This window comes from Phalangium opilio, unplaced genomic scaffold (assembly GCF_054372755.1).
Source record: "Phalangium opilio isolate 3A_F unplaced genomic scaffold, DU_Popi_V2 ptg000082l_1, whole genome shotgun sequence".
Lineage (NCBI taxonomy): Eukaryota > Metazoa > Arthropoda > Arachnida > Opiliones > Phalangiidae > Phalangium > Phalangium opilio.
In genome coordinates, this window is record NW_028324189.1 from 12,471,456 (window position 1) to 12,491,318 (window position 19,863).

At 35.7% G+C, this 19,863-nt stretch overlaps 2 protein-coding genes and 1 long non-coding RNA gene across 3 annotated transcripts; 1 reads left to right on the forward strand and 2 right to left on the reverse strand.

Moving 5' to 3' along the window:
* Positions 1–410: 410 nt before the first annotated feature.
* LOC149651769 (QRFP-like peptide receptor) lies at positions 411–15,721 on the forward strand. Its single transcript, XM_089846973.1, has 6 exons — positions 411–2,409; positions 9,644–9,831; positions 11,307–11,564; positions 12,599–12,709; positions 13,079–13,250; positions 14,069–15,721. The coding sequence occupies exons 1-6, from the start codon at positions 1,983–1,985 to the stop codon at positions 14,233–14,235; spliced, it is 1,323 nt and encodes a 440-aa protein (XP_089703099.1). The 5' UTR covers positions 411–1,982; the 3' UTR covers positions 14,236–15,721.
* A 237-nt stretch (positions 15,722–15,958) lies between these two features.
* Positions 15,959–17,632, reverse strand: LOC149651770 (protein D3-like). Its single transcript, XM_089846974.1, has 4 exons — positions 17,453–17,632; positions 16,687–16,810; positions 16,485–16,622; positions 15,959–16,203 (listed from the first exon to the last, which is right to left on the reverse strand). Exons 1-4 carry the CDS (start codon positions 17,630–17,632, stop codon positions 15,959–15,961), a joined length of 687 nt encoding a protein of 228 aa, XP_089703100.1.
* A 481-nt stretch (positions 17,633–18,113) lies between these two features.
* LOC149651771 (uncharacterized) lies at positions 18,114–19,366 on the reverse strand. Its single transcript, XR_016370831.1, has 5 exons — positions 18,718–19,366; positions 18,558–18,629; positions 18,450–18,488; positions 18,333–18,383; positions 18,114–18,122 (listed from the first exon to the last, which is right to left on the reverse strand). It is a non-coding gene; the product is annotated as an uncharacterized LOC149651771 (long non-coding RNA).
* Positions 19,367–19,863: the final 497 nt, after the last annotated feature.

Below are 19,863 nucleotides of genomic sequence, written 5' to 3' on the forward strand. Positions count from 1 at the left end.
ATTTCGTAATATTGCAAAAGGAAGGGCCAGTCATATCCTCTTAATATATTGCATATTTCACTTCCGAAGTAACTATAGTCCTATATATAGTTGTAGGTATTAGGAAAAGCACTCTGTAAATTTGAAATTAACGACATCTAATACTGAATTTCACGCAGAAATTGAAATTTCTCTCCATTAATCATAGATACCGATAGTTGAAATTAAATTCCAAGCATAGACCTAATTACGGGATTTCGGGAGATGCCTTAATAACATCATTAATTATCTATTATCAATTAAAACAATTTAATACCGATGTCAAAATAATTAATTAATAACAAAGGAACAAATGCTTGGTTTTTGAAGTGTAATTAATATTCGTAAGTATAATTAACGACATTTCGAATCGATTTAAGCGCTATACGTTCTCGATACAAATGGGACTGTAATTGAAAAAGTTGTTTTTGAAACTGAAATTCATTGTTTACTTGTTAATTTAGTTCCAATATTTTTGCAGTTTGAAATTTATGGTGTGAACGTAGCATCCCTATCGTAGTTAGAAAGATACTAAATTTCCAAATTAAAATACAGGGTGTTTCTGATAAGCCTGGCATAGTTTCAAAGGATATGTTGTGTTCTTTGGATCAAAATGAGTGGAAAGTGTCCGAGATCATGTGGTCTACAACATTTAGTTAAGGAGAGATGGGCTCCCACGCATTGATTGACCCCTAAACAATTAAATAGTCACACATGTGAAGTAATTAGCTTTAATTTAAGCTAAGACCATTAACAACCCCCGGGACTCGCAACGCAAGCTTTCTACTTTTCGTGGTTTTCTGTTACGCGCGATCCTAGCGACCCTTGCGGTATATTGAGGAAACTTTTAGGGGGTACCGAATTTCCGGTTTACAGGTTCCTCTTTGCTATTTAAAAATGGCGGATCACGACGAAGAAGATGAGAATGAAAATGTTAACGTGTACATATTTTTTTAACTACCATATTGCAGATATCAAGCTAATTTAGCGATATATTATTTTGCTATTTTACCATAATTGTACAGTAAACCGTTGCGCCCTCGGCCTCCGAATTTAGAAGAAGACGATCTTATTTCTTTTTTAAGCGATATCCGGAGCCGGAAGTTCTGCACACCCTATAAGTTTCTATTCGTTGCCACTTAGTGGCACCCTTGTCGCGAAAACAGCCGTAACTCCTAGAGGCGGAAATTTCAATACGAGGATCTTATTGCGTTGCGAGTCCCGAGGGTTGTTAATGGTCTTAGATTTAAGGCACACTTATCAGAAACACCCTGTATATCGGGATAGAATCCAATTTATAATGTAAAGCGAGGCTGTTGTCCATATTCCCTGGCCACTCTCCAGTCACCACTCTCTCACTGTACTATATAATGTTTGTAATTTTGTTTAGCGTCTTTACAACTCCCTTGAAGTCTACTTCTACTCAAGTTTTCCCCAGTAGAATTCTTCTCATTCTTAATACGTAAATCTATACTAAACAAGACAATATAAACATCGTGGTATCCCTTCTTACGCGTACGAACTAAAATCCACACTTGAGCTAGATAGAAAAGAGAAGGATTTCAACTTTTGAAATTCGGGAAACTAAAGTTTACTTTGCCAAAATCGGATCGGAAAATTTACCCAGTATCCTTCCTGGAGGTTTAGAGGGAGAGCTCCTTTTCAAGGATGAGATGAGATGAGAGTTGGCTACGGTTAAAGCCATTCTACTAACAACTGAGTTTGTCCTGTACGCGCTTGCGCCGAAGATTCTGACCATATCTAGTAGTTCTAAGTTCTCTCATCTCTGGCGGGTATAGCTTAGATGTTACTTCTGTCCAACAGAGGCAGTTGAGAGAAACACTTGAATTCTGATCCATGGACAAAGTTGGTTGATGTGCCGTTAACTTACCCTCATGGGCCGGTAAAAATTGAAAACAATGATTAAAACTAATTAATAACGTTAATAGTGTAGTGTACTAACTATGGAATGTAACAGCACCACTATCGAAGACTTTAACTTTACCATTTACGAGTATCCGGGTTACATACCGGACTCTTTGGTTTTAACTTGGCGAGAGTATCTTAAAATATTTTTCTACGTCGTGGCGATTATCGTGGCGCTAATCGGGAATATTATGGTTATAGTGACGGTGCTGTCCAATCGTAGCATGAGGACAACGATTAACTGTTACCTGGTTAACCTGGCACTGGCCGATCTTCTAATATGCGCTTGTTGCATGTGGGTTCATTTGGTTAATAACATTTATCCGCTTTATATTTTGGGACCATTTTTCTGCAAGTTTAATAGCTTCGCGCAAAGTAAGTTAATTTTGCTTTATTCAATTGTTGTTAAGTACTTGATCTCCTATCGTTTTAAAAACATCTTCAATCTAATTTTGAGCTTCGAATAGGGTAAATTTATTTACAAAATTTGCTTGAGAAAATTAAGTAATGTAGGAGCGACTATTTAGGCCTATTCGGTTGCAAGATGGTTTGAATAGCTTCTATTTTCCGGCATTTTTCTTTTTACGCCTTACTATTAGTCTCTCTTTTAATCAATACAACGTAGGCCTAATTAAATATATTTTTATGGTTTCGACCCCTTCGTTATGTTATGTATAGTGTTGGAGAAAGCGGACCAGCTCTTATTTTTCCCGAAAATCGCAGTACCGCCAACGGAAGAATTGGTATACTAAACTGCAGACCGACTTATATGATTTCTCTATTTGTTATTTTCATTTAATTAAATCAAACGTAACTACAAAATTACTCATTTAGATGTAAATAAATAACTACACTGTTAAAATCAAAGGTGTATATCAGTCAAAATCCAGTTTCATAGATTTAAATTTAATTGAATCATAAGTGATTAGAGATAATACAAAATTACTCATTTAGTAAAAATAAATAAATATATTGTTGAAATCAAAGGCGTATATACGTCAGTCAAAACCGAGGGGTCGGTCATTCATGAAATCCCGTACGCTACTCCGCTACACGTGAAATCCAATTTAAGAAATCCGAAATCAAGGCTGATTTCAGTAAAGAAATCAGAAAATCAGTAAAAAAAAATCACGAAATCACAAAATCAGCAAAGAAATCGTGAAATCCATTACAAAATTCATGAAATCCAAAATCAAAGGAAATCACAAAATCCGACGAAATCATGGAGAAAATCTCAAAATCCGAGGAAATTACGCAAAAAACCTCAAAATCCAAAGAAATTAGGGGAAATATCGCAAAATCCCTCGAAATCACGGGAAAAATCTCAAAATTCGATGAAATCCATTGTATTTTATCGAATTTTGAAATTAAACAAAATCCGTCGAAATCAATTGAAATGAACCGAATCCGAAGAAATCAAATTGGATTTCGAAATCTCGTACACTTTTTCCAAAACGTCCGACCTCTAGGTCAAAACCCAGTTTCATAGATCTGCAATTTAGTATAAAAAGAAATTCAGTGGGTTCATTCAAAAACTTACCTAAAAGTGGCCTATTTTCTCAATTATGTAAAGGCTCTTCTTATCCACCACCATTGAGAATATACCTATCCCTTAAAAAATACACAGTTTCAATCTCCCTTTAATTAGACTGTTTCGCAAAGTAAGTGTCTTAAATCGTTAAGAATGCAATCCCAAGAGAGATGATGCGTTCCTAGACACTTATCAAAAATTGCGTCTGCATCTAGCGCCTTTTCTAATAAAGAAATAAACAGAAGCAATCATCCCTGGCGAAGATTGCCGCGCAAAGCCAAAGCGCAAACTATAAGCTTATTTTCTCTTCAGCTCCTTTAATACTGTCTCTATTATACCATTTCGCTAGGGATATGACAGTATAAACGGCAAATATATGACCCTATCATTATAACAACTCTCTATGATCGGATAACGAGGTTTAACCGGCACAACCAAGTTACGTAGCGATATGTAGTATATAATTCCCGAAATATTTATCACCCATAGGATCCATCGCAAGATTTTTATTTTATTAGGTCTTGCTATAACGATGGCGTTTCTTTATTTGTCCCTTGAGGGCCGTTTTTGGTACTGTATACCCTTAGACCACAGTTATATAGACCTAAAGCATAAAGAAATGGTCAGAAAACTTTCTTTTTTGATTGGGTTACGAAGAATTGCACAGGATACGCTACTTTTGGAAACTTTTTTTATCTCGTGATCAGGTGGGGTGGCGTAGCGGTTAGCGCTTTCGCCTCTTAGCAAGAGGATCCCGGGTACGATCCCGGACTGTGGCACCGGGTGAAAATCTGGGTACAAATCCTTCTGCGTAGAGTTTGCAAGTTCTCTCCCAGCTTGTTAAAAGGAGTTTTCCTCCACGGTCCAACCCGGTTTCTCCTTTCCGTCAAAACTTGCAGAGGTTAACGGTAATAGTTAGTATAGGGCGCTGTCGTTTAGCTGTGGCATAGGGGCTAGCCACCATACCCTCTATGCATTGTAAACAAGCCACTGGCTTAGTGTGGAAATCCCTTCATAGAAAAAGCTTGGATTATTATTATTATTTGGCGTATACGATGGGAAGGTTAATTGTTACTGTAATTTCTTTCGAAGTTTCAAATACGAGGCCTAGTAAAATCGCTGTTGTACTAAATATATATGGTTATACCAAACTTTGATGAACATTTATCAAGCAGAAGTGTGCTATTAAATGTGCTGAAGAAGTGTGCATACGCTGGTAATGCAAACCTAACTACTCCACATGCGCTATTATTATTTCCTTGTTTTAGGGGCCAATCAATGTTTCGTAGTCCATATCCTCCGTAACAAAATATTGTAGACCCTTTGCGCCATTCTTTGACCTTTTCCACTTGCAGTTTGACCTTAAGAACATACCCTTTAATTTAAAGGCCGACTTCCAGCGAAAAGGGTTCTATCGAACTGAAAACCGAGCATCGAGACTAACAATGAAGCGACCGTGCCGATTTTCGAAGCCCCTCTGGGTCAAAAGTTGGAAGGGTTCTCGCTAACTGAGAGCCGTGCAATGTGGTTCTAGCGAACTGAAGATGAACAATAGAAATCCTTTTCAATTTATTTCCTCTCGAATTTTTGCTTTCCCTGATGGAAATTCTCTATTGTGTATCTAGAAACACATAGCACGGCTTTCAGTTAGCTATAATCCTTCCATCTTTTACCCCAGCGGGGATTCGAAAATCGGCACGGTCGCTCCATTGTTAGTCTCGATGCTCTGTTTTCAGTTCGCTAGAACTCTTTTCGATGGAAGTCGGCCTTTAAGGCAGACTTATCAGAAATACCTTGTATAAGAGTTGGTTCAACTTGTATTTTATAATTACATAACAAATGCATAAGATAAGACATATATTTAAAAATATGAAATTGAATTAAGTATACAAGAATATACAAATATATACTCAAAAATCTCTCAAGCGAGTCAAATTTCAAAGATTTAAATTTATATTGGATAACAAAAGATGAACCTAGTTGGTTCACATTCATAGAAATTCCAAGATATTTTCTTCTAAATTTGCATATCGAACGAAGTCTTAAGTCGGACCAGAAGTGAGATGAGACTAGAAGTACTGAGCTAACCAAATTCTTTACTCGACGAAAGTGAATATTCTTGATAACACACCAACGGTTGGCCCTCTGGTGGCGGTTTCAGAATTTCCCCTCCAAAACGTGAGACGCTCGTGGCGGTAGACGGCCCAACTAGATTCAAGCACCCGCGTCCGTGTCTCGCCGCTTTAGGTTGAGGGGAAGGGGGTAAGAAATCTGTTTGGAACTCGACCAATTATTTTCTCTCTAGTGTAAGCGCGATGGAAGCGGCATAAAATCCTCAAATTTGTTCACTAATGCCAGGATCTAATACCAATGCTAGAGCCCTTCACTTCTTGTCTCATCTCACTTCTGGTCGGATGTATACCAAGTTTCACAAATTCCATAAGATTCATTTTGAGGCAGTAATATAATATCCTTTTAATAAAACAAATTCGAAACTTGGCCTAGAATCAAGTGAAATTCGGAAATGAGCGTGATATACTCCTATTAGAGTTTCTAGAATCTTTCCATTTTGTTACACGTAATTCGTAAAGAAAAGAGACCTATTTGGTATTCAAATTAACTTAAAGCTCTCGTTATCTTGGACGACTCGGGGTGGTATAATACCTGAAAGTAAAGCCTTTTAGGATCGATGCTCAAGTTTGCTTTCAATTAATATTTCTTACAGGCAATATGAAGTAACATTTAAGTGTTAAAACACTAGAGATACGTGGTTGTTACTTATAACATCGTCTAGAAAGTGTTTCTCGGTTTATTTTATTTTTTTTTATATTCAGTATTTCCACTTTGTTAGCTTTCCCTTGTTGAATTTAGGCAATATCCGGATAATTTCCGGTGGTAATGTTACACTAATACTTCCGCTTATGAAGGAGTAACCGTAACCGTTGCCAGGTCCAAATTTTGCGGAGTGAAAATGCCTTTTTGACTTAAATGTATTAACATGCATAAAACATGGAAGTGTGATTGACTGAATTTTTATGTGACAATGGAATCTTAATATGTGTAGAAGCCTTAGAAAATGTGACTTAACATTTATCGGAAGTAACTTCAGTATATTAATTGAAATATAAATAAATAAAGTAAATAAATTGAAATATAAATAAATAAAGTATATAAATTGAAATATAAATAAATAAAGTAAATAAATAGAAATATAAATAAATAAAGTAAATAAATTGAAATATAAATAAATAAAGTAAATAAATTGAAATATAAATAAATAAAGTAAATAAATAGAAATATAAATAAATAAAGTAAATAAATTGAAATATAAATAAATAAATTGAAATATAAATAAATAAATTGAAATATAAATAAATAAATTGAAATATAAATAAATAAAGTAAATAAATTGAAATATAAATAAATAAAGTAAATAAATTGAAATATAAATAAATAAAGTAAATAAATTGAAATATAAATAAATAAAATAAATAAATTGAAATATAAATATTATATTAATTAAATTAAATGAAACAATTTTAATCGGTAGGTTTAAAAGGCTCTTTTAATTACAACAACGTCATAGCTTGAGTGTTACTGCATGGTGTTATCAAGAAGTGATATCTAGTTTATTAGGGGGAAGGTATAAGATGCCTAAGTATTCGCACGCCATAGTCGCAGTCCCCCTTTCGAAATACAAGGGGGGATGTAAAAGGAGGCCGGGCTATTTCGCCTCTCCTCAGTCGGAAAATACGTAATTTTCGTCATTCGCTTCGCGCTGACGTGAGTTTTCAAGAACCAATGAGATGCTGGTTGTAATTTAGAGGCGAGGATTATCTCCGAACCTACGTTAGGACTGGAGATAAAGCTAGAAATGTGGCGAATTTATACCTTCTCCCTAATAAACTAGATATGACTTCTTGGTGTTATAAATGAATTAAACTAGCTTCAGGTTTTATCTAGTAGCCAATATATTTCCAAAAGGGGTTCACGCGATCTAAGAAATTTTACGATAAGAATGGATCTTTGGGGGATGAAATTTTTAAATTTTTTTAAATAAAAAAACATTTACGATGTATGCAAAATTTTATTTTGTAAGCTAGGATGCAAAGTTATTTTGTTGCTTAATAACATTTTAAAGGGTGTAAAAACGCGGCTTCAAAACATCGCTATAAGAAAGCGTACGCAAAATTCCTCAGAGATTATTTATAGGAAAATCGGGTTATTGATCGTGCGGGACACTGTTTTCAATGGATTTTAAGTTTATGTAAGAAATATATTACCTTCAATGGATCCTTATCACAAGCAGACACGTTATTTTGGCATGTTTTAAAATAAAATGACGCGGAAATAACTTTCAAAAAATGTATATAGTTTTTAAAACACTTTTGTTAACGAGAGAATATGTTCATGTTTATCTAAGGAGCTCTTCCTACGTTCATGTAGACAATATTGTATTTTGGTATCGGTTATTTAAAATTGTGTTTAGTTAATACCAGGGATAGATTTAATTTTAGAAGTAGGAATAGAGAACAGACTAATCTGGGCGAGCGTTAAAGTCCCGGACCCCCTTCCACGGAACAGAGGGGGAGGATATGAAAGAAGAGGCGGGTCATAGTGACAGAGGGAAAAAGGAGTAACGTATTTTTTGCCGTCCCCACCAGCAACGTCATCAAAACGTAGTTTAAGTGAGCCAATAAGATAATTTAAAATTTTCGTTACGTGTTGGAGGGAGGGGCTCTATACTGAGCTATGAGTCGGACTGAAGTAAATACTAACCGTTCTCCATTCCTACATCTAAAATTAAATCTATCCCTGTTAATACTATTAGCTTCATTCGTCTACCAATCATCGCTGTACTTTCTGACGTTAAATATGATACGGTTACTGGACTTAACACGTCGTCTACTTCTTTACTTTCTATTAATCCTATTTGTTTTTGATAGTAATAGCAAAAGCTAGTGTATTTTTAAGACGCTCGTGTATCAATAATTAAAAATAAGAAAACTGAACATTGCTGACTCTTCTATAAAGATTAATAATTCGAAAAGTGGTCTGGGGAAAACAGGAAAAAGGTCACGGAATTTTTGAAATGTTGTTTGTGATTTGTCTTCAAAAAAACCATAAAAATGTCTGAAAAGTTATAGGAAAACATACTTCACTGCGTTGCCTACGTAGGCAACGTTAAGAGTATCTTTTCCAATAAATTGGGTAAATAATAAGTCAAACCAATCCCGAATGATTCTGAAGTTCAAAAATCCGAAAGCTTCAATCCTTCGCTGAAAAAGGAAAATAATATACGAATGGATTGATGGCATATGCCTTAAGTTATTTTTCTATATACATCTCTCAACGTCGCCTCAAGGGGTTTAAGCTTTTTATGTCAATACAGTAAAAGATTTCTAATACACCGGATACGTAGATACATTCTCCGTTATGGTTTTGATTACAACTTCAAGTACATTGACCATTTCTTACCAGCTTATCCAGAAGCGAAAAAAAGTTCCTTTTATGTTAAGAAAAACCTAGACTTTGAGAAGAAGCATCTACTCAAAGTTTTCTAACTATCATTTGGTCACTTGGGACAGGGATCAAGAACATAAAAGGGTTCTGGTTGCTTTTGAACACGCGGTCTCCAATGACGTTGTACAATGTCCTTCTGATTGTACTAACTTCAACTGAACCCGATAAGCTGGAAAAGATAAACTGCCAAAGAAAATATTGCCCTTCCCAAATGAATCAATATGGATGGTGAAAAGTACTTGTTTTTTATCTTTCGCTACAAGGTAGTGGTTTCGTCATTGGAAATCATTATATAAACGATGATAAAATGCTTTTACGCGGTTTGCTTCGTTCGGTTCAGTTCGGTACTGTCAACAATCTTAATGCCCCTTCGGGATTTTATCGGATATCGTTTTGTAACTGGCCTTTACAGTTGAATTAGGACTTGTAATTAGGGTTGCGGTTTGTATTTTTTTAATTTAGTTTATTTCGTCATTCGGTAGGAATACATACAGCTACTAGGTATAATTGTGTAGCCAAAATTTCAACCTATCTAGGTGGAGTTTCAGCCTGGGAAGAGGTAGACTAAACATGACGAATTTTGCTGAGTGTTTGATGCTCAACTAAAGTGACAGTGTTAATTCAAGTTTTCTCTTTTTTTTACAGTGTGTTGTTTAGCGGCGAGTGTTCTAACTTTGACAGCCATATCATTCGACAGACTGATAGCTATATTATGGCCTCTACACGTCCGTATTACCAAGCAGAGAACGAGTGCTGTTATCTCAGTCATATGGGTTGTGTCCATGATTGTGTCCATACCGTTCATAATTTACCGGAAATACTACGAAATTCAGGTAAGGATCGACCCCTTTCTTGTCTTTCCAACAATTCTAATAGTTACAGCTGTCAGGGTAATTAAATTAATTTGCGTCAGGGTTGTTGATTTTTTTTATTTAAATCGGATTTTTTTGATTTTTATTGAACTACTAGTTAGTAAATTACCAACATGAATAATCATGACCAAGCAAAATAATCATGACATTTAAGCAGCTATTGGATATTTTCTACAAAGGTTTTTCTGATTGTTACTATTCAAATGCTTGTACAAAAAGACTAGCTTGACCACTATTTCATTTCGAACCCTATTTCAAATCTTACTCCAGTTAAAATTGACCACATGAGTGGCAAGTCAAACTGGAGTTCTGGGGAAAACTTAAACTGAAATATGCCAAAACCAATTAAAAAATAATTGTTTTTAATTATAGGTCTTTTCTAGTTAAGTTTCTTAAACTATTTCGTGGAATCTTCGAAAACATTTTTTTTTTAAAAATAAAATAAATAAATGATTTTTATAAAAAAATCGCTTGATTTAAATCAGTGATTTAAATCCAACTGATTTAAATCAAACAACCCTGATTTGCGTTCTCTCCATGTATTGAAGTAATACATTGCACTTATCACTACGCGCATTAGTATATAAGATATGCTCCATAAGTTTGTCACTGGTTACAAACTGGAGCTTGTCATGAAGTGACAACGTAGGTCATAGATTCGAGATAAAACGACGCCTGGTGAGTAAGGCGCTGTCAAAGGCTTAGCAATGCAGACTAAATAGGAAGATGGACTGCTAAACCAAGTGTAGGCAATTCTCGCCTCGTTCTCGCTCGAACTAGTTCCCAGTAAGTCTCTAGCATTTAAGGAACATATCTTATAAACTAATGCTTCGCGTTGAATTCCGTTTTGAAAAAGAACTATCAATTGCTTGTACAAAATTTGTATGTCAATGCATGGATATAACACTTTTTTACGTTTCAATTATAAAGTTTTTGCAGCAATAATTTTTACCATTCGCTAGGCCTTGTTACTTTCATGAAAATGATTTAAGAATATACCAGTGTAAACAAGGCTTACATTCTAAACACGAACTTTGCTATATGTACAGACAGCCTCGCAAAATTCCTGAAATACTTCACATCGCTTATAAGGCAAAAATCTACCAACAAACCACGGAGTATATAGGATTTTCTTTTAGCAACGCTTCAGGCGTAAAGCAAAAACAGTAAAAAATATCTGAAAGTTCACTCAAGTCCGGATATCCCTTATCCGACACGAAACATAGCGGCTACCGGGTTACCAATCGATTCAAGCCATAGGTCACGAACCGAACCGAAACGATGGTGCTGTACTGTGCTGTGTATCAAGATATACAATTCTCAACAATGGCCCGAGCATTGAGATTGTCTTATTTCTTGAACCAATAAAAAAAGACCATTGTTCTGGAGCCTGGTGTAATTAAATGTCTCGCTCTGTTGTTTTTCTCTTTTTGAAGTGGCGTGATTATGTGGAAACCAACTGTCAAGAATCTTGGCCGCAAGTAGCGCAATACGACCCTAAAAGCGAATTGTGTGTCGGAACATACCCGGCCAAGAAGATCTACTACACATTGGTGACTGTGACGCTATTTTTTCTGCCCGTTGCTGTCATGTCGACGGCGTACGCATTAATTATTTGGCGACTGTGGGTCAGCAAGCTTCCTGGTGAAGCCAATGAAGCCAATATGGTGGTTCAGAATCGGGCCAAAAAAACTGTAAGCCCCGAAATAATTTTTTCTATTTCTTTGAACGAGTTTAAAACCCTTAGAAACGCGTTTGAAAGTTACAATAGGTCTACTTCTTAAAAAATAGACATATTACTCCTTCCATTTACGCCCAGTAAATCTTGAATTCAAAATGACATTGCCATATGGAATAGTGTTTTCCCAAAAACATAAAATGGTCGTTTCGTTATTCTTAGGCCTAACGACTTATCCTTTGTTAGATATATACGTTCAAGCATAAGTTTATAAGTTATGTTCCATAAGTATGACGACACATCCTATACTTCGTTATGTTAGAGACTTACTGCTCGAACTAGTTCGAGAACGACAAGCGAGAATTAACTACACTCGGTTTTGCAGTCCATCTTCCTATTTAGTCTGTACTAAGTCTTTGACAGCGTCTCACCAGGCGCCGGTTTACGAGAATCTATAACGTTTCACCTACGTCACCTAATGAAAACCTCTCAGTAACCAGTGACAAACTTATGAAACATATCTTATGAACTTATGTTACAAGTGGAAAATGGAGATTTTACGTTACTTAAGGTCATTTTAAAACGCTTGCATCTGTTAAAGTAAAACGTTCTATATACATATATAAATAGAATTCGTTTCTATACTCCAAAAAAGGGTTAAAAATACCCTAGAGCACGTATGAGCATCAAGGCCTCGAGGGTCCTCCAGTTATTTTCGTTGCCCCTGGAAACCTAGGGCGAGAAAATGAATTAAAGGTAGCCTACTGCTCGAGGGGTTAATCACTGTAGAACTGTCAAGGGTAGGAGCTTTTAAAGACGATGCGTAATCCCTTAGGGTGCACCTTTTACGCTTATAGTGATTACCCCCTTGCGCGTTAGACGCACGTCAGTTCCTGGTGCCTCGGAATTAACGACGTAGTCCTCACTCTGTATTGTTTATAACTCGCCTCTAGAAGTTGTAGGCCTTAAGCCAAAAATAGGCTTAAGAACAAAGTAGTCTATTTTCCATTAAAGATGAGCTAATTTTAAATGCTTTATAATGAATGGCAGGTTATCAAGATGGTGTGTTTAGTAATGGTAGTTTTCGTCATATGTTGGATGCCACTCCAGTTAATAGTTCTCTATTCCATCTACGTCCATTCCAGCGGAGAATCCGGAGAGGTTCGTATTTCAGGGAGCTTTAACTATCAGCATAAGTTTATAATATATGTATGTTCCATAAGTATGACACTACCAATACTTCGTAATGCTAGAGACTTACAACTGGAGCTATTTTGAGAATGATGGAAGCGAGAATTGAAGTACTACACTCGGTTAATTTTCTAGGACTTCCATCTTCCCATTTAGTCTGAATACTAAGCCTTTGACAGCGCCTCACTCACCAGGCGTCGCTTTACCTCGAATCTATGACCTACGTTGTCACATCATGACAAGCTCCAGTTTGTAACCAGAGATTACAAACTTATGGAACACATCTTATGAACTTATACTGGAAAGGTATTATATTTCCCAATTACGTTCTAATTGTAGTTACCGGAATGGTTCTCCGGTATGACGTACTTCGCGACGTTTATCGCCTATTCTAACAGCTCCTTGAATCCCATCATTTACGGTGGCTTCAACAAGAATTTCCGTAAAAACATGTGCTTCGCGTTGAAGTGCAATTGCGCCAGTAATAACCGACGAATGAGTCGGCCATATTGTAAGTTTTGTATCTGTGACGTATACCAAATGTCTATTCGTATATAGTTCAACGTAGTTCAATAGGGGAAAGACGAGGGGCTATTCACTGTCAGATTCCCAGTGATTACGGATTACATTTTACTACTGTCAGAAGTGAGATGAGACTAGATGTACTGAGCTAACCAAATTCTTCACTCGACGAAAGTGAATATTCTTGATAACACACCAACGGTTGGCCCTCTAGTGGCGGTTTCAGAATTTCCCCTCCAAAACGTGAGACGCTCGTGGCGGTAGACGGCCGAACTAGATTCGAGCACCCGCGTCCGTGTTTCGCCGCTTTAGGTTGATGGGAAGGGGGAAGGAAATTTTTTTGGAACTCGACCAATTTTTTTCTCTCTAGCGTAGGCGCGATTGAAGCGGCGTAAAATCCTCAAATTTGTTCACTAATGCCAGGATCTATTACCAATGCTAGAGCCCTTCACTTCTAGTCTCATCTCACTTCTGGTACAAAGACTTTAATACAGACAAAAGTACAGCACTGTACACCTATTACACTTAGTGACCAGCTCCTCGGGGTCCGATAAGACCGAAACCCATTAGACCTAACTAACAAATGCTCAGTATGTCGTGCTATTCCGCTCCAATGGGGATACACCTGGCCAATAAGAGAAGGCGCTCACGTTGGACGATTCATTATGACGAATTAATTTAACACTAATTTGAATGCTTAGAAATAATTGAACATTGAAGCGATAGACATTTGGTATTTCTAAATTTCTTGTTTGACGTTATGGATGTTTTTATAATAAAACCAACGCAGTGTATATCGTTGGTTAGATTCAACCAGATCACACAACACGGTGACATCGGCTGTTAACGGCAGTCCACTTAGTTGCGGACGCACCAGGAGTTCGATCGCCCGATACGCTTTCGATTCTAAACCGGGAATGGATGTTAACTCCATTAAACTACAAACCAGTGTTCTGGATAGATCGATTATGTAGAGAAACACCTTTACAACAACAACAGTACACTGCTCAATGATCCGCCAAGTCAAAACCCCTTTATTCCATCAAAGCCCCTTGAGATCTTTAACATTCCCCCAGAGACTAACAATTCCAAGCCATTGTGTCGGGGAAACTTAAATGAAGGTTGACACGCGTTTTGAAACTTAATTTTCTTCCTAATTCGGGAATCGTGTCCCTGTGAGCAGGGCCCTGCTACCGAAAATGTAGGCCTAATTTTATACCATCCTAATTCATTCATACGCACGAAAACTTTTAGGCTAATTTGAAAGTTTAATTAAACGGAGAGAAAGGTTATTTCAATTTAAAAGTCGGGTCAATACGTAGCCATTACCAGGGGATACCCTTATTTATGTAATGTTAGATAATAGATATGTCCTCTATATTTATGCGTTAGTCACTTAAGGTTGATTAAAAGTAATGAGTTGTTTTGTTTGTTGACCATTAAGTTGGCAATATATTTCCCCAACTGAGCTAGTGTTACCAGAAGTAAGATGAGACTAGAAGTACTGAGCTAACCAAATTCTTCACTTGGCGAAAGTGAATATTCTTGATAACATACCAACGGTTGGCCCTCTGGTAGTGGTTTCTGAATTTTCCCTCCAAAACGTGAGACGCTCGTGGCGGTAGACGGCCGAACTAGATTCAAGCACCCGCGTCCGTGTTTCGCCGCTTTAGGTTGAGGGGAAGGGGGTAAGAAATTTTTTGGAACTCGACCAATTTTTTTCTCTCTAGCGTATAGCGCAATTGAAGCGGCGTAAAATCCTCAAATTTGTTCACTAATGCCAGGATCTATTACCAATGCTAGAGCCCTTCACTTCTAGTCTCATCTCACTTCTGGTGTTACGTATGAAGTTCGTGACTATTTGTTTGATACCAGAAGTAAATTACACAAAGTTATTATCATTCGCCAATATCTGATCTGTCATACGAACCACGGATGTAAATACAAAATTTCAAATGAAGTCCCACTTGTCTAAAGGATTCAAACTTCATACCTATCCCCAATTTTATCTTAATCCTCATTGAATCATCACGCAGACCAAACCCTTCGTATGTATTTGACTCTATCGTGGCAATAAGGGAATCAAATAGCGTGTAAACAATCAGCGAAGAGGGATTTAAAATGTAATTAACGTGAAATCCAACACAATTGATAAACTTAATTCATACGTAATCACTTTTAATATCCACCAAGAGTGACGTCATTCGAAAACACCAATTGAAATCAGGGTAATTAACGTATTAAATATGTAAGTCGTTCAATCGGTAATGAGTCATTCTTAGTTTGCTTTAATGGCTTATTAATTGTCTAATTATATTCCTAATGATTATGGTAAGCCTAAAAGAGCAAACTCTAATTGATTCAGAATAGATTAGATATTATACGTTTAAATATTGTAGATTTGTATTTGCGATGTTAAAATATATAGCGTGTATTAGAATAGAGATTAATAAACTTGGTTGTTACCGTTAATCTATTTATGACTTTGAAAACGCAATATTCTCAGTTTTTAAAGACAATTTTTAATCAAATGAAAGACAAGAGTTAATTTACAATATATTACTAGATATACTCAACATGACGCTATTCAAAAGGGTGAGGGGTCACAGTGTCTTAGGAAGACAAGGTGGTCGAACACCACTGACTTTTAAAAAGGGTCTGTTTATCTTTGGTCACGTGTTTTTACGGGATTACGGACTACCAGTGCTGATAGTAATTGGGTCTGAAACCCGATGATTTTTTGTAAAAACTTGGATACGGATATTCGTAACGAGCGAAATAGAAATTTCCAGCAACTGGATCTCCCAAATTGTACTTTTCAGCGAAGTCCTTGATCTTGAAATTGATTCTGGTACTAAGGTCACTGTCCTTCATAATTTTTTCCTCTTCAAATTCAACCTGACCAGGTTGTTTAAATACGAAGAAAACGTAACGATGTGGTCCTAATTAAGAAATTAAATATTAAATTCAGTTATTAACTGTATTCTTACAAACAATGTATTGGAATTCCTTTCGACTCTGCTATAAAAAATTGGTAAAAAACTGCAGGCCTAATTTCAAAAATTGACCTAAAATGAGTCGTACTTTAAAAAATAATTTTTATCGAATTTTTACCATCATTTCCTTTCGAGGTCCCGTTGCGAGCGGTTGGTTTTTACACGGGATTAAATTTAAACTAATCTTTATTATTTAATTAATGTTAATATTAATTATTTAACATTACCGGTATTTTCGGGTGGTTCAGCTCCTATGTACTCTGCCCTCATGTCACCACCGTGAACGTTGTTACCGGGTATGTTTCCCACCAAAAAATGTAGGACTTGACTGATGTTTGGGTTCTTTCGACTCACGGCGTCTGGATCTACGAAATGGTAAGTTTTTAAATCCGATTATGTTAGATGTGAATGGTCAGTTTAATTACTTACCTATCATTGCGATTGTGTACATGGCGTCCTTTTCCGCCACGTAATGAAAGAATGGTTTGTCTTTGACTTGGGAAGGTCTTAGTTCGTTTCCCAATAAAACTGGAAATCTTCCGTAGTACTCAACCTGTAATAAGTTTTCCCATAAATTAATAAAATCTACCACTAAGTTTCTACATCAAAAGGGGAATAGTTTTTTTAATCAAAATTGGTTTCTGACCATTTCATACTCCCTTTATAGATTAAGGGTGTACATCTAATCAATAACCCTTTCCGTACTGGAAAGGTTCCATTTAGAGACCTAACTTGTTACACTCCCTTTAATTTTTACTGATTAAAATACTCGGAAAATTAAATTGATTTCAGACACGTTAATTACAAATTTAAAATTGGAAGATAAATTTATATTATTAATTCAAAGTAATTTTAAAATTTAAAATGTAGGTTTTGCGCGCCAATAATACCTGAAAAAAACATCGACAAAAACGGTTGGTAATGTTGGTAACAGAGTAAATACCATTGTCAAATTACGATACATTATTAATTGGTAATTTAAAGCTGTATTTCATAAATTACCTACCCGTAATTTATCAAATTAACTAAGATAATTTATTAACTCGCGTCTCAAAGGATAGGTGACGGCACTCTCTCTAACCAAAACTAAAACCGTTCCTAAAACTGAAGGCGCGCGGAAATTAAACTCAATTGCTAAAAACCAAGTTTTTAATTAAAATTGGGGTTTAAATTAAATCAGAAATTTCTTAATTACCCAAACGTAGCTCTTGGGAGCATTTGGCAATATATCCGGGATAATTCCAGCCATTGTCATGGCATATTCCACGTTAAATCCTTGTGGTCTGTAAGGTCCAATGTTAGTACCATTAACAAGTACTAACACTAAACATATCCCACTAGAGAACCCTTTAAAAAACGTACTAAACCTAGCCATATTTGAATGTTAAATAATTTTAAAACTTGGCATCAATTCGCTTTTATATATATATAGTTTTTTAAGTCGTTTAAATAATGACTCCACCCAGTACATCCTTTATATAATAGCCCATATAGCATTGAAATACGTCTACAGACAATCAAATATATTTTTATTATATTTATTATATTATTTATCTTTTAAAAAAGAGGGAGAAAACCGTTTAAGTTCTAGACAATTTTCTTTAAAAATAATCCGAAGTTGAATAATTTGTTTAGAAAAATATGACTTAACAAAAGTGACGATCTCTCAGCCGTATAGATGTTTAGTAACTTTTAGTGCCGTTTTTTGATAGTTTTTATTGTAGCCCAAGGTGAGTCCTTGGCTCACGTACAATTAATTTAGCATGGTTGAAAAATTATCGGATTAGGCAAATTTTGTTTGCCAATTTTGAATTGTTAATTTGAATTATTTTATTGAGTTTTTAAATATGAATAAATTAGCAAATCTGTATAAATTAATATACGAAGGTTAAAATTAACAACAAATAAGTTTTTAATACAACTTTATTCAAACTTTGAAGTTATCCATTTAATTATTCAAATCATTATAATCTTTATCATTTGCAACATTTCTGAAATATTAAATTATTAAGTCCAAGTTAAATATGGTTAATTAATATTATAACATGGCTAATATTAAGATTTCGTTAACGTACCAACAGAGCCCCAACCTTGTTCGAAAGCTTTGATATAATATCAAGTACTTCCTATATAGAAAATATTTTCATAAATTTAAATCTACTTCCATTTAAAAAATATTTCAATCAACAAACCTTATTATCAGTCACTTGGCATAATTTAGTTTTCATTGCCTGTAATAGAATCAAAGAATTATATACTCAAACTTAAATTTAAACTTAATTATTTTGATACAAAAATACATTATTGTCTGGTGGCATGGGACATATCTCAAATTTAGCAAAAATTGCTTGCAAATTTGCGGCACTTTCATCCTGTAATAGTTAACAAGTTTAAGCTGTTAGTATAGTCAGTATAATTACTCGACTATGATTTAAAAACCAGATTAACTTAAGTTCTTACATTTAAAGCATTATTTTGAATCATGCAGGTTGTGAATTTCTGCATGTTGTCTGTGTAAAAGATACGAGATAGTTACAATATTTGGTAGAACTGCAATCGCATAATCTAATGATTTCTTAAAATTAAAAATTACCCAACTAGCTAATTAGTTCTCAAATTTATCTATTATTTCAAATCTTTAAAGGCCGACTTCCAACGAAAAGAGTTCTATTGAACTGAAAACCGAGCATCGAGACTAACCAGTAGCGTCGCTAGGGTTTGAAATTTGGGGGGGGGGGGCTAAATCTGGGCAAACTAGTTATTATAAGAAATTAATAAAAAATTGCATAATGGGTTCATTGGAAAATGTGTAGACCTTTAAAACTATCCGTAAATTTGTGTCAACGTGAAATTATTCGTATTTTAAAGGAATGGATCACCCATAAACGTTTTTTGTCTCTTAGCGTCAATAGTACTTTTATAAAGATAGTGGCACTACTGAAATTAAATTATTAGCGATAGTTTTCATTTTATAATTAAAATAAAATTTTATATGGACAAAACCCTTAACCCCTATCTCTAAACTTCACTGTCGTGCTTTTCCAGACCTGCCAGATGACTGGCTGGTTTAAATAGCGTTTAGCCAATGAGATTTTAGCACTCCAAGCAGAAGAATTTAGGTCCGGTTTTTTTTTTAAGTCTGACAATACACCACTTTGGCATTACCTAGGGCGCCACAGCGGGCTACTGCGAACTAGTACTTATTAAGATGGGCAGGGAAAAAACCGCGTGGGGTTGCGCTTTTGCTAGTAGGGGTAACAAAGAGCAGTTTCCAGTCTTTCCCCTTGCGGCGCTTCGAGCGCGGGGCATCGGGCATGCGCGCAACAGAATGTCGAAGTGGTGTATTTCGTCTTCAAGTATGTTTAGCTCTCGTTAGTCGTTTCGTTGATCAATTTGAATCAAAATTAATTGCCGAAATGCCGAGTTGTATTATAAAAGACTGTCAGATTGTTAACTCTAGGTGTGCGGTTAGTTTTTATACTGTTCCCGATCACTGTAAGTACCCTTATAGGCCGGGAGTGTGGCGCACTCCTGTAAGCCAAGCTTCTGGGCGGCAAAGGTTGAGGGAATAAGACACATGTCGGCGCTCCTACCCTATAGGTGCCG

What these genes read in the sequence shown, in the direction of transcription:
- LOC149651769 (XM_089846973.1), top strand. Translation starts at nt 1,983, where the DNA reads ATGGAATGTAACAGCACCACTATCGAAGACTTTAACTTTACCATTTAC. An exon ending in AGAATCGGGCCAAAAAAACT is followed by an intron (nt 11,565 to 12,598) that starts GTAAGCCCCGAA and finishes AATGAATGGCAG; the next exon opens with GTTATCAAGATGGTGTGTTT. An exon ending in ACGAATGAGTCGGCCATATT is followed by an intron (nt 13,251 to 14,068) that starts GTAAGTTTTGTA and finishes ATCGTTGGTTAG; the next exon opens with ATTCAACCAGATCACACAAC.
- LOC149651770 (XM_089846974.1), bottom strand. Translation starts at nt 17,632, where the DNA reads ATGGCTAGGTTTAGTACGTTTTTTAAAGGGTTCTCTAGTGGGATATGT. An exon ending in CTCCCAAGAGCTACGTTTGG is followed by an intron (nt 16,811 to 17,452) that starts GTAATTAAGAAA and finishes AACTTATTACAG; the next exon opens with GTTGAGTACTACGGAAGATT. An exon ending in GTACACAATCGCAATGATAG is followed by an intron (nt 16,623 to 16,686) that starts GTAAGTAATTAA and finishes ACCATTTCGTAG; the next exon opens with ATCCAGACGCCGTGAGTCGA.